This window comes from Eleginops maclovinus, chromosome 19 (genome assembly GCF_036324505.1).
Source record: "Eleginops maclovinus isolate JMC-PN-2008 ecotype Puerto Natales chromosome 19, JC_Emac_rtc_rv5, whole genome shotgun sequence".
Taxonomy (NCBI): domain Eukaryota; kingdom Metazoa; phylum Chordata; class Actinopteri; order Perciformes; family Eleginopidae; genus Eleginops; species Eleginops maclovinus.
In genome coordinates this window covers 19191936-19206411 of record NC_086367.1, presented here as the reverse complement: position 1 = coordinate 19206411, position 14476 = coordinate 19191936, and the positions used below count along the sequence as shown (strand labels likewise).

At 41.6% G+C, this 14476-nt stretch overlaps 1 protein-coding gene across 3 annotated transcripts in view; it reads right to left on the bottom strand.

Moving 5' to 3' along the window:
• Window positions 1-912: 912 nt before the first annotated feature.
• The window catches only part of plekhh1 (pleckstrin homology domain containing, family H (with MyTH4 domain) member 1), a 33887-nt gene continuing 20323 nt past the window's right edge, over window positions 913-14476 (bottom strand). For all 3 annotated transcript variants that reach the window (XM_063908001.1, XM_063908002.1, XM_063908003.1), the window contains 18 exons: window positions 14339-14449; window positions 14059-14145; window positions 13499-13660; window positions 11430-11510; window positions 10941-11120; window positions 10735-10846; window positions 9663-9775; window positions 8486-8662; window positions 8229-8326; window positions 7960-8137; window positions 6920-7075; window positions 5759-5856; window positions 5470-5611; window positions 5201-5343; window positions 4541-4670; window positions 4211-4294; window positions 3538-3684; window positions 913-2478 (listed from right to left, as the gene is read on the bottom strand). In XM_063908001.1, coding sequence (XP_063764071.1) covers window positions 2326-2478; window positions 3538-3684; window positions 4211-4294; window positions 4541-4670; window positions 5201-5343; window positions 5470-5611; window positions 5759-5856; window positions 6920-7075; window positions 7960-8137; window positions 8229-8326; window positions 8486-8662; window positions 9663-9775; window positions 10735-10846; window positions 10941-11120; window positions 11430-11510; window positions 13499-13660; window positions 14059-14145; window positions 14339-14449 — 2352 coding nt within the window. In that variant the 3' untranslated portion in view covers window positions 913-2325. The remainder of the gene's footprint in view (window positions 2479-3537; window positions 3685-4210; window positions 4295-4540; window positions 4671-5200; window positions 5344-5469; window positions 5612-5758; window positions 5857-6919; window positions 7076-7959; window positions 8138-8228; window positions 8327-8485; window positions 8663-9662; window positions 9776-10734; window positions 10847-10940; window positions 11121-11429; window positions 11511-13498; window positions 13661-14058; window positions 14146-14338; window positions 14450-14476) is intronic.

Sequence of the window (14476 nt, the reverse complement as noted above, 5' to 3'; positions counted from 1 at the left end):
AGACATTCAACACAACAATCAGTGAGGGAAATACGTGTAGGACTCTTTAACGTCTCTGTTCCATGAGTAAAATATAATAATGCATAAAACACTTTTGCTGCATTTGTGGACATTTTTAAACGACAGTTAAAGACACATCTTTTTAAATGAGCTTTTCATTAGCGACACCCAACTAATATTTGATTAATTTGATAGGTTTTATAGGTTTAGACCGATACACAATTATTATTTATTTCACCATTTTATTTTATGAGCAAGATTCCCTTTTAAGTTGGTATTTGAATCATTTGACCTTTATTAATTCATTAATGATTATCTCACTTTTATTATTGTTTTATTCTATTTATTTATTTCATAGGTATTTATATTGTATCCTATTTATTGAGTTTGTCTTTCTTTATCTTACCGAGAGGGATCAGCATTTCATTGTGTTTTGTCTTTTATTATCATACCTTTTACTGCTGTGTGTTACACTGTTATATCATGTTATCATCTGGTTGTTGTGATGTGTGCCATGTTAAGCACTTTGATACTTTATAAAATATATATAGAAATATACAGCATTTACTCAAAGTATACATATTGCAGATTTTTAAATATATATATTTTAAACAACTTTTTTATCCTGAGCAGTGGAACATAGTTCAGTATATGGAACAATAGTTTAAATACTTAATGACATTTTGTTTTATAGTTAAATTCTGAAAAACTGGATAGTATATTTGAAACTCGATTAATAACCAGGATGATTTAAAACAAAGGCTGTCTAAGCAGCATGTGAGTTTTGAATGAAAAGTTATACTGAATATCTCTATAAGTTATGTACTTACCTTCCACCGCTGTTAGGTATAACACGCTCAATTAAGACACGTGTCAAGGTAGGGTAAAATAACGTAATGAAACAATCAAACATATTGTACCATTTCTTTTATGAACACACACACAAACATAAAGACACCATCTTTCAGACATTTGTGACACATCGCAGCACAGACTCGGAAACCAAACATACTCTGCTCTTAAATTACTCTACATAAAGGAAGCTGAACATCTCCCAAAATATTCATGTGGAAAACATTACTCTATGAAGCAAAACCCAAACATGTTGGAAATAAAATAAATAACTAATATGGACATGAGCAAGAAAGTGGTTTGATCCAAAACAGTTCAAGTCATTCAAATATTTTGGTATCTCTTTTATTTCATTGATTTGTTTTCTCCTTTTGTGTTGATTATTGCAACACTGAGGGACTTTACTATTACTAATATGCTGTATGTGTTATGAGAGAAAAGTTAACTCTAAACTCACAGTACTTCACTGTCATACAGCATTTTACAGCCTGTTGTGTAACTGTACCTCAGTAACATTATCATCGTACTGCAGATCACAAACTTCACCTTTACTGGGACTGCTTTATGCTAAATAAGTGGGGCTAAATAGTAGATTATCGTTCAAAATAAATGATAATAGGATTAAAAAAGGTTTCTTAAATATAGCCTTTTTTTGTAGGGGGGGGAAACAGTCCAACTACTTACTAAAGATGTAGTCGACGTTTTAAGCAATGAGTTGCTTTATTGATTAGTTTACTGACAGAAAATAATCTGTAACTATTTAAACAATTGATTTATTATTTAAGTCATCCTCTTAATGCTAATATTTGTGCTCTTTTTTGGAAAGATTTACAATATCTTTTGGTGTCAGACTGTCTCAAACACAGTATTTCAACGTGACATTTTCTTCTGATATTTTACAAACCAATAAATTCATCAATACTGAGAAAAAAATTGGATTATTCAATAATACAAATATCTGTTGGTTTAATCTCTGCATTAAATTAATATTAGGTGTGTTCAAATTAAGATGCTAAAACATGTCAAACTATGAAATATCATTCCCTTTCTGTTTGCACAGTATCTCCTGAATGATCTAAACTCTGGTTCATTGTCAAGTATGAGTTATTAACCCTGGTACAGTGACACAGTGACACAGAACATTGTGTTCCAGTCCAACCAGCCCTCAGCTCATGACAGGAGGAGTCTGAAAGCACAACTGTCAACATGAAGGCGACTAACAGGATGGGTCCTCTGAGCCACCTGTGTATTCAAACCTTACATCTAAATGAAGCAGAGTTGAAACACTCTTTTGTTGTAGAAATAAAAAGTCTAACAAGACTTTCTAACATTTCTAAATCTTCATAAAAAAATGAAAAAATAATCTCCTAGTATCTGTCCTGTAAAAACTCTGACATGCAACCCGATGCATTTAGCTGACGCTCTCTGTTATTGAGCCTCCCTGCAGTTTAACAGTCTGGCTGTTTGCGTATTTCACAGTAGTGTGGGGCCCTTGGTGGTGTAGTTCATGGCGGGGAAGTGGCGGCTGTCTACGTCCCAGTGGCCGAGGGGCTGCTGTGCGGCCAACGGGGGGCCGGGGGTCCAGTGGTTGATGTAGCTGGCCATGAGCAGAGTGAGCTCCAGAATCTGAGAGCGGAGCACAAACAGCTCGGATTAATGGATTCAACATTACGAGATGATGTTTCATTTGATCGCAGGGAGCCGGGGGCCCGGCGTGGAAACCTGAAAACCTGAGACATCAAACTGTCGTGCGATCAAGCGTGGCGTCACTCTCATTAGCTTCCCCCTCCGCTGTAACACGAGCTGCACTGAGATCCTGCACATAAACGAAAGGCTTTACCTGTTTTATGCATTAGCTCTCAACAGGTGAGTGTGAGTAAGTCTCCCTTATCTTCAACGACTTCAACACCTCCAACATTTAATTCATCGACCGCCGTTTCCTTCACGCCTCAGCGCTAATGGTTTACTTCAGTGGCTCCTAACCTCGTTCCCCTACAGTGCTATCAGAAGAACTCAAACACCCCTCCCTCCCCACCGTCACTTACACTGGGTGTTATTCGACACCATCAACCATGGAAAAGTGGACATTGTTAAAACATCTTTTCATACGATTGCCTGGTCGATGTTTAGGTTGGTTTGGTCAGGCTTAGATTTGTACCACTAGGGGCAGAAGCTACTGGTGTCAGCTGTATCTTTTACTTTAACCAACTATTTAAAGTGTTTACCCATTACTTGAGCTAACTATTCAGCAACTTATCAATAACTACAAGCTGACTATTTAAACTCTTTATCCTCTCTCTTTATCTTCATTTAGCTAATTTATGGTGTTTAACCGTCACTTTTAGCTATAATTCAAACTTGGATCTATTACTTTTAATAAAGTTAACCTTTTTTCAGCTAACTAGTTCCACTTTTTATCTATTACTTAGCCAACTATTTAAACTGTTATACATTACCTTAATCCAAATATTTCAATTTGTGGCAATAAGCTAACTTTAAACTCTTTCTCCTTTCAGTTAAGCTAACTGTGTCAACTCTGTGGATACATTTTAATTCTTAAAAAAAGAAAATTCAAACAGTTGTAACAAGTAATCCAAGTTCTGAATCCTGCTTGAGATCATCTTTATAAAGTGAGAACCTCTCATGTGTGGATCATTCAGACTGAGATTTTCTCCTGACCCTTACCTTTGGTTTGGCCATCACAAAGACCAGCTTCTCCACGCTCTTCTTCCCGACTCCAGGCTCCCTCTGCTGGCTCGTGACCACCATGAAATCATCCCGGCAACCTCCAAAGGTGATCACAGACTGGTAGGAGTATGTGACCAGCGTGTGCTGAGGGGTGGAAGCATGGCCAGTGTTAAAGGAGAAGGGATATAAAACAGGGAGCACGTTGATCCCAAAATACAGCGTGGATTTCTTTTAGGAAAATTGTTTTGGTTTCAGCCTTTTTTTAAAGGCTAACTGAGCGTGAATGAGCGTGACATAATGTCCAGTGACTTTCACTCTGTTTGTTTCTCTCTGACTTTAATGTAGCTGCACAAGCAACGCTTCCCGCCAGACCAAAAATGAAATGATCTGCATGGCCTGCTGCAAATTACAGAGCGTTAATGTTGTTTACATGTTCAAACAGCTGTATTTCAGGGCTAACAATGTTAAATCAGAAGCCGGCAATTTCATTTTCCAGTGGATTTCTGACGTTTGAAGCACTTCAGACCAGTCGGCCACAGAGCTGTGCAGTTGTGATCCGACCAGCTGAGCTATAAAGAAGAGGTTCACTTCTCAGCTGAACTGGAACAAATGTAAAGCCTGAAGTGTTTAACGTAACAACACAGCACAGAGATGGTGTTGATGTATTCACCATGGTGTAGTCCAGCACACACAGTCCGTCTTCATTGACCGCCAGCCACACCTGGCTCTGCTCGACAGGAGAGGGGGGGACAGGCTGTGGGTAGGGGAAACAAAGAGAGCTCATGTGACAAATCTATCCCGGTAAACAATACAGTTTCATCTCTAAAGCTCCTTCGAGGTCTCAGACTGGTCCAACCTGTGCCGGAAACCTCAAGGGATAAGAGAAGTGAATTTTTGACTTTTTGAACAAAGAGTCAGACTTCAAACGAGTGTAAATCCTGCTTAAGACAAACGTAACATTAATCAATAAACGAGAAAAGAATTGATTTTTGTTTTTTACCTTGGCGCTGAAGAGTTTGGCTCCAAACAGAGGCCACTTCCGAGCCACAGTCAGATATATTCTCACACACTCAGGTGCACTGCACCCACGTAGTATAGACCACTTAGTGGCCAGACGCTCAGTCAGACCTCTGAAAGGACAAAAAGGACATGTTGATTTTCTTACAGATCGTTTTTAATGGGGGTCTTTTGGCTTTATTGAATAAAACAGTCAAAGGTAAGGCTGAGAGAGAGGGGATGACATTCAGCAGGGGGCTCTAGTTGATTTTAAACCCAGGCGCTGCTGCAAAGCCTTAACACATGAGGCTTTTGCAGAACCACGTTAGTTACCAGGCCACCAAGAAGAGGAACATTTGATTAAGTTTAAATCTTATTTGAAGCCAATAGGAGCATCCAGCAGCTTAATGAATTGTTCTGAAAGCACACACAGTGAAATGCAGACCCTGTTTTTAACCCATCTAGTGCCAAGCTCAAGGGCACCAACTAGCTCCCCTTCAAAAGTTATACTGCGGTCCTCATGACTAAATCCCACCACAATGTTCGTCAGACTTTTGACGCAAGGGGATAGTGCAAAATACATCAAACAAATCTGTATCTGAAGGACATGTTGTTCTAGATAAAACAAGATAAAGATTTTTTACATCAGCAGTGTTTGTTTTACCTGAGCTGCTCTGAGCTGCAGTCCTGCTTGTAGCGTTTGGGGTAGAAGCGCTCTAAGGCCTGCAAGAGAATCAGCTGGGACTTCGGCTGAGGAGAGGCAACAGGAGAGGAGGCAGCGGGTTTCTCCAGGTCACCGTGTTCAACCTGGTGGAAGGAAAACAAAAGTAGGGAGATGTGAGGAAGATGGTTTCAACACACAGAAATCTCAGTATGCATTCAAAAGTTTTCCATAGATGGAAGTCTTTGCCGTCCCTCCACATGTTTACAGACCTGTGCCATGAGGGCGGCCACCTCCAGAGCCAGCTCTTTGTTCACAGGGAAGTGGCCTTGCTGAACCTCATCGTTCACCTGGTACGCCAGCAGGAGGCGCTCTCGCTCCGTCTCTCCTTTCACCTGAGCTCTGAAACACAACCTGTGAACAAAGGAAGAGAACATGTCAAGAAACGTTCCTGGAAAAGGCTGGAATTATACACTCACACTCATCCTTTGTTAGCTCTGAAGACAAATGAGTGTGACTAATAATAAAAGGTGCGGAGGTTTTAGCAAAAGGAAATCCTACCTGCTTTTGTATGTGAGACGCACAATCCGCGTCCCCTCATTTTTCCCAGGATGCAACTCCTTCAGGGCCTGCTCCCACTTGGAAATGACATCACAGATCTGGTAAAATGGACACAAGTCATTGTCTAGTGAGACAAAGTGACATCATATAGACAGCTTCATATGAACGTATGCTCAACAGGTTGAACAATACAAACAAGACCAAGGCGCCAGCCTGGGACTTGTTCTGGGCTTACATCACATTGCCTGATGAGCCTACAGTATGAATACCTCCCTCTGATTGTATCCTGTATCCAGCACTATAATCTATTGTATGGATATGCTCTCCAGCTATGTGACCATCAATATGTCCTCTTTATGAACAGTATCGTTCATACTGTACTTTTATTTTAGTTTTGCTATGACACTGATACTACATGTAATGCATATGATAAGAAATGTCTCACAATGTAAAATGTTGTACTGTCAAACACCAAAGAAAGAAATAAAAACTTGAATTACAAAAAAAAAGTGACATCACTATGTAACACATTAACTATTGCTTAACTCTCCAACACAAAGTACATGAAGTGCTAAGGGGCGGGACATCTCTGAGAGGTTGACCAATCACAACAGAGCTGGCCAGCTGACCAATCAGAGCAGACTGGGCTCTGGTTTCAGACAGAGGGTGAAAAGAGGTGCAGCAGCTCAGACAGTATGAGAAAAATAAAGAGCTTTTTGAACATTAAAGCATGGAGACATGTCAAAGTAGAGACAAGAAATACACATGAACCTGAAAATGAGCATAATAGGGCCTCTTTAAAGTCTGAGTACCGCAGGAGCAGCCGGTAGAAACATGAGTAAATACTATAGATGACTGTCAGCAGTGTTACAGTCTGTATTGTGTGGTGGCCTGGTCTCTTTGGGCTGGTTAAACACAATGGAATAATTTCAGTAAACAGAATGATAATGAGGAGAAAGCACCACTTTTACTGTGATTGAGTGGAATTAAATTACAGTGTAAGGTTTTGGTATGCTGGAGTTTAAAAACCGAGGTCCCAAAATGGTTTGGATAGCTTTCATTTGTGAAAACACTATTTTAAAACCCTCTGTTGTTCCTCTGTAATGTTTAGAAACAAGAGACAAAAGAATTGAACCTCTGCTCAGCGACCCTCAGTCTCACCTTGGCAGACGGCTGCAGGCAGTGCTCCAGGTCTTTGCCGGATGGATCATCAGTGAAGAGAGCAAAGCCCGACAGCTGAGGCTTCCTCACACAGATCCTCTGGTTCAGCGTGTTCAGGAACTCTTCCACTGTGGCGGAGCCGTCGAAACCCACCACCTTCATGGGAGAAAAAACGACATGTCTGATTGATGAGATTAACCAGAGCCAGCCTAAATGATCCTGCAACCGAATAGCAAGTGCAGCAGTGGATCAGATCTGCAGATGTATTGTTTACTGCAGCTGTAAGAAGGAGTTGAGATGAAAAACAGCCACGCAATAAGAGTCGTGTTGTTTCAGGTACTGGGGAGATGATAAAATATGATCCAGGACATCCAGGCTAGGTAATCGATCCATGAGTTCAGTGCCAAGGATATTATGCGTCAGGACTTTACAACTCTTTGAAAGTCACTATGCCAGGATTGATTTTATTGTAGGTTTTCCCAGATGACGTGGCATTCCAGCAAAACCTTTTTATTGCTTGACATAAAAATAAACATCTGTTGCATCTAACCTCTCCATCAAGTTCACACTATCCTGATTAAGCCCATCACTGCCAGGGAAACGCTCTGGATTTTGCTGCGGAGTCGTAGAGACTTGGGCAAGTTCTCCTGCACATTTTTACCTGCATCTCTTCCTGTCCAAATGTATTGAATTGGATCATTTCTCTGAACCCCCAGTTTCTTTTTCCTCTTGTCTAGATAACTGCTGCTGTGGTCAATCCTAAACGGTAATTACTCTCACTACCAGAGGGAGGAGACAAATAAAGCAAACTCCAGCTTTTAATATGGTAGGAACATAAGCATACCTTCACATCTGCAGGTATAAAATGACCCTGTAACTTGTAGGATAAGATACACAACAATCCTCTCTCTTAAGGACACCTGCTGCTCAAAGTGTGTGAGTTATGAGGGGATTTGCTTCTAAATAATAGAAAATGTAAATATAAAAATATAATGTAGCTACTTCTTCGGTATGACAGTGTGTTGTGCTTGTGTGTTTACCTGGTAGGTATTGTTCATGAAGTGCACTGGGATGCTGAAGGGCAGTGAGTGGTGGTAGGGGTTCCTCAGCAGGATGGAGACGATCTCCATGCGTGAGGGTTTGGCCTCCCGCTCCCCGTTCTGCAGCGTTCGCTCCAAAGACCTCTGACAGTACACAGCGTACTTCCCCACCTCACTCCTGTGTGGGGGGAAAAAGGGATAGAGGTGTAAACAATCGAATTTATATACTTTGAAGATTCATAGGGCAGCTAGAGGCTTTGAGACCTTACTTTGGGTCGGCGTTGCGCTGCAGGTACTGTCTCAGGTACCACAGGAAATGCTGCTGAGGGAGGAACAGAGCCACGCACAGAGACAACAGCTGCCAGCACTGCAGGAGGACATGGGAGAAGGGGACAATTTTTTATATACAGGATCTATTTTTTACATTTTTGAAAACCTTGTCAGGATGCAACATTTTAAATATTATAATGTATAACATATTATTTAAATGGTTAGAATAAATGTTGAAAACAATCTGCAGGCTGACCTGTGTGAGGGAGTAGTTGTGAGGCGTCCGGCGGTTGGTCTGCTTGATCAGCTGACAGTACACTTCGTTCTGCAGCTCGGGGTGCGTCAGACACACCTGCAAAGCATTCTGGGCCAGCGAGGTGTGGTAGTCGATTGACGGAGACTCAACCAGGACATTGATGAAGAGCTGACAGGACTGCAGAGAACAAAAGACTTCTTAATATTTTACTTCAGCACTAACTGGTTAGTCCTCATTATTACATATTATTAAATATAATTGGATTTTATTTAACATTCAGTTTTATTTCATTTGACTTTACATTAAGATAGTTTACTTCATTTGACAAATTTCTCTACATATGACAATAAAGCCTAAGAGTCTCCTTTGAACCTACCAGCAGGGGGAGGCAAATACACACCAGAAGTACTACAGAAATGCTAAAACTCCAGGTGATGCTAAAACAACAACAACACATGATATGGTCAGTAAAGCTCTAATGTGTCCGCATATTTATCTTTATCCAGTGGGACTGTTGAAGACAAAACAACAAAGATTCAAACGTTTTTTATCAGACTCGTCACATTCATTAATACTTCAAAGTCCACAAAAGAGTGTCCCTTCCATTCTCTGTGTCTCTGTGTGTGTTCGCTCAGTTTTTTAAGGCTGGCTGGTCAAAGAGAGAGCCGATCCATTCAACTTTCCATCCTGCAGTGGAGCGTTTGCAGTGGAGCAGGCTCCTGGGTGGGCGCACTGAGGGCCACAGAGTTGAAAAGAGAGGAAAAGGATCTGCCATCTTTCCTACCAGGGCCCCTGTTCTGCTCTGATCTTATTCCCCCCCCCCAGCTTCCATATCCATTGCTGCCACTCTGAGGACCCTGACCTCCTATGTCTCTGCTTTAAAGGGCTGCCTTTCGCACTGCCTGTAAACCGGAGGACCGGTTAGCCTCAATCAGAGCACATAATCAAGACCATTATCTCTGTTCCACACTTTTAATGAGCAGGGGGCCCTCGTCCTCAAGCCTTTGATCTGCTTCAGAGGCAGAGGGGCACATCCAGGAGTGGGAGGGGATAATGGAAGGGAGGCTGGACGATGCTTTGCACAGACTCTCGCAGAGGAGGAGAGAGGGATTCGGAGAAAGGGATGAAAGTAAGTGGAATATCACAAGAGAGACAGAAGGAGGGGGGGGAGACGCACCTTGAAAAGTTTGAGAGCTTCAGTCTGCAGAGCTTCAGAGGGCAGAGTGCTGAGGGGCGAGCGCAGACCCTCCTTACAGAAGCTCAAGGCCTCGTTCTTCCACAAGGAGGATTCTGGGAAAAGAAGGAGAAGCACATACACATTTAAAACACACACACCAACATACAGATTGAGTTTCAAAGCCGTAATGACTGTGGACAGCTGAAAATCAAAAATTCACACACACCGCACTGCCGTCGTAAACACAGTCTGCAGCGTGGATCAGGACCGTCACACACAGCGGGTCAGAATAACACGGAGCAGGCTACTGACTGCAATGTCTCCACTTATAGAGAGAGCCTTTCAGTCTACTACGCATCTACTGTGTGTGAGGGGTATAAATATCTCCAGGGCTGACTCTGTGTTAAAATGTGATCAAATGTTTTCATGTACTCTGCACCGACAGTTATAAATTACTGTAAGTGTCACTTCTATTTCAGAGTCAAAGCTACAACTGAGGACGCTGAGGGCGTGTTGTGATGTCTTTTTTGGGAGAAGTTGTAGGTTTTAAAGATGGAGAATTAAACACACAACTGGTGGTTATTTACAGGCGGATTTAAGAAGTTTCAAACCTGATTTACAAACTAAATACAGCTAGGTTTTAATATTAGTGCATATGAACCATTTACTGTAGGGTGTATAAATATATGTTGAAGATTAATTTCTTTCTTTTATAAACACATTAAACTGTATCAGTCACTAATACATTTTTAAATATCTGCTACAATATACTCTAACTTTCAATATGTTGGATTCTCAATATTGAAGACAGATTTAGCTTATAGACTCGCTTGACACCGAGCTATATACAGGACTTTAATCAGCATTTAGACTGGTTGGAAATACAATTTGCATCAAGTACAGATGAGCCGATCACTAAGCATGTCTACAAAATAAGAGGGATGAGGTTTGCATTAGGGAACTTTGAAATATTACTAGCTACTTGAATTTACTTGGTTGAATAATAGAGCAAAGTAGGTTATTGCTTATACATGAATAAACATGACCTATGATTACAACAGGTATTTCTCACCTGGGTCTCCCTCTGCATCTAGGAGTTTACCGATCAGCTGCTCGTACTCTGTTCCCACTTTGAAGGTCGCACAGCTGCCGGCAGCCACCGTCAGGTGATAAAGCCATGTGTCCTGAGGGGGGAAAAGAAACATGACTTAAGTAAATCAACCCCATGCCTAAGGGTGAATTACAGATCAAATTCATGACATTTGTAAGTAACTTTACCTTCTCCTGCTTGGTGCCGATGAGCAGGTAGGTAGGACTCTGGTCTCGCGGTTGGACCACTAAGGTGCAGTGTGAGGAGAGGAAACCTCGACTGCCGGCTTCGTAGTCCTCATCCGAGTCACAGGAACGGTCCACTTCCTGTACCGAGGCGGCACGGATCTGCAGCTGACCCAGAGGCAACTGAGAGGAAAAGAAGAAACTCACTCAACAAGGAATCACTTCAAAAGTGGTGGATAATAGAAATAACTTTAACTGAGTTTTAAAAAATAAATAAATTCAATGGACATAATTTGCACCTTCTTTTTCTTGTCCAAGCAAACGCTGTAAACACCAGTCCTCTATTGTGAAAAGCATTGTGTTCTGTGCAGATTAAGACAACCACTAAGGAGTATTTATTTAAAGAAATGCTTTAGAAGAAGGTTTTAACATCTACCAACAAAAGACAAAATTGGAAGCAAGCGAGGCATGTTAGGAGAAAGTTATATATACCTTGTCTTCCTGATTACGATAGTAGTAGAAGGATTTTCCAACCAGAGAACACCACACCAGCTTCGAGTGTCCGTGTTTGACCTGGAACAAGAATCAGACGATGGTATGAGAAAAGTATCAGGAAATAAAGCCCAACACTACCTGCCGATTTACAAAACAGAAGTTAAAACGTGACCATGCTTTTATTGTTTTACATCCTTTGAAACTCAGACAAAATATATATATTTTTAAAAGCTTGACAGATGTAAGTCCACATCTGATCAGCAGATGACCCGATGTGTGCAGTAAAGAGTGCAGAGTGACAGCTCACTCAATATCCACACACACACCTCTCCTGTAGTGTGTCATATGTTTTTTGTGCATGTAAATGGTCTGCAAAGACTTAAATCCCGAAGTTCTTCTCTCCCACACACTCCCCCTGCCTGAAATGCCTCCGTTGGACTCCTTTGTTTACAGTACTTCTGTAACACAATGATGTCACTATGTAACACTCCCGCTTCTATTGACTAGCGCTCCAATACATTGTACATGATAGGCTAAGGGGCGGGACATTTCTAAGCGGTTGACCAGTTGCAACAGAGCAGGCCAGCTGTCCAATCAGAGCAGACTGGGCTCTGGTTTCAGACAGAGGGTGAAAAGAGGACAGGCAGTTTGAGAAAAATTAAAGAGCTTTTTCAACATGGAGACATGTCACAGTAGAGGCACTTAGCACAAATATGATTTTGAAAATGAGCATAATTGGGCCCCTTTACCCAGGAATGCAGCTTCTGGTGATCATTAAACCTCACTTTCTGCAACAGTCCTCTTTCAGAGAGTTTAACAAAAAGGTGAATGGGGCTATGTCGTCACTGGTGGATGCCAGCTGTGCATCACTCAGAGGGTCAGCGGGTTAACAGCGCTGAGTGTCCTGTCTGGACGGAGATCACGTCATGAGCAGCAGATCAAAGACGACTCTCAGGAAGGGATTTGGGGTTTGGGGAGAGGACATGTGCTGTCAGTCATCCATCAGAGACACATCACTCACACCCGTCAGATGTTTAAGTGTCTTAACTTAACCAACAGACGGCGAGGCTAAGGGAAGGCAGGGAGCAGAGGAGGGAGGAAGGGAAGGAGGTCTCAAGCATTCCAGCAGCTCAGGCTTAACAACCGTGTCCCGACGTGAAGGAGGTTTTCAAGAATCTGCCTCAAGTGCTCCGGCAAACCCTCCCCACCCCAACGACAGACACTTCTATATCTGTCTGAAAGAGATGTTGGATCTGAAAATGAGCTATTTCCGCCATCCCCTTCAGGGAGAGAGTCGGCTAATCTATCATGCAACTCTGCAATGAAAGGGGTGTATCGAAGTAAGGATTCTTCACCTAGAGTTACAGATCAGTTAAACCAATTAAAGTGAACTACATTATGTCAGTAAAAACAAACAAGAACACACTAAAGGGAAGTTTTAGGGAAAAATGATTGTAGCAAGTCTGAATTTGAGCTTAAACAATTGTTTTTTCAATCAGCAGAATTATTTTTTTCCTAATTTATTAATTGATAAAGTCACTTTTTAAGCCGAAATGTAAAAAATAAGCTAGTTCCAGCTTTTCAAAAGACTATTTTCATTTCATTTGTGTTTTTAAGACTAAATATCGTTTATCATTATTGTTTCTTTGGTTGGACAAAACCATTTTAAGATGTGAAATTGCATTCTGGGAAATTGTGTGGGCATGGGACAAAACCTTTAAATGTCCTAATAATAAATATTCTGGTCTCTGAAAAACCAGTTTCTCCAAATCTAATCATTTTTGAGCATTATATTCCAATTGAATATTGACTCAAGACTTGTTTTGTACTAACTTTCATTAAAATATTTTATATTACACGAACATAGTAGTTTTTTTTAATGAGAATAACAAGAAGATTACTCACACAATGACACTACATCCTCCTTTTTCCAGTCTTAATGCTAAGCTAAGCAAAGCTAAGCTAATTGTCCACCAGCAGTAGTTACATATTAAGCTTTTAGACTCTTGATATATTGATCTTCTCATCTGACACTAGATAAAAGCACTAATGTTTCTCTAACTGACCTTTGTGAGCCAGCCCCTCACAGTGGGCTTGGCGGTGGTGGTCTCCACGGTAACGGGGCTGCTGGCCTGGACTCTGAGGATGTTCTGCAGGACCCGGATCCACTCCTCCAGGATGTTGGGAGAGTCGGCGGTCAGATAGAAGGTCTTCTTCTCTGTGATCAGCTGAGTGGACGAAAAATAGGGAGAAATAAGGGGAAAGTGCATCAGCCGACACTGAGATAGCATCATCATGTCAGAGGAGATGAGAATCAGCGTTCGGAGAGCCAGGAAAACATTACAGACCAACGCTACACCTGATATCATTTTAAGCTGCTCTTTTGGTATGCAGTAGTAAAGCTCCACTGTGATGCAGCGCTATAATAAGAGTGCTGGGGTGTGTGTAGCTGTGTGTGTCCGATTACTACTCATGCTTAAGTCTTATGAATCCTATATCTATTGTAATTCTTAGCCTGTAGAAGGCCTCAGCGTAAATCATGCCCTCCGTCTCAGAGCGTTCTTACACAACTTCAACAAGTGTATGGATATTTTTTCTCGTGTTTTAATGTTTGTTTTCCACTCACTTGAAATGTCTGCGCTCCTTCTCCCCGGATTATATTGCAGGACGAGTTCAGCTCGATCTGACCCTGAGGTTTCCTGATCACGTCACTCTAAAAACACACAAGTAAATTCATTTCTGTCCAAAATTATAATTATAAATACAATCACAGAATGTGTAACTACAGCAATGTCACAGGAGTTTCAACTTGCACGCAAACACACAACATTCTGAAATATTCCTGCAATGTTTTTCTGTGCAGACGGCAGAACCCAAGAAGGAAGCAGCGGCCGGCTGACACTCACTGGAGATTTGTAGTAGAGGATCTCTCCGTTCCTCAGGATGAACCAGCGGCGTTTCCAGGCCTTCACCTGACTGCCCATCTTCAGCAGGTACCCCGACTTCTCCAGCATCTCCTGCACACATAGACGGCTCAGAGGTCA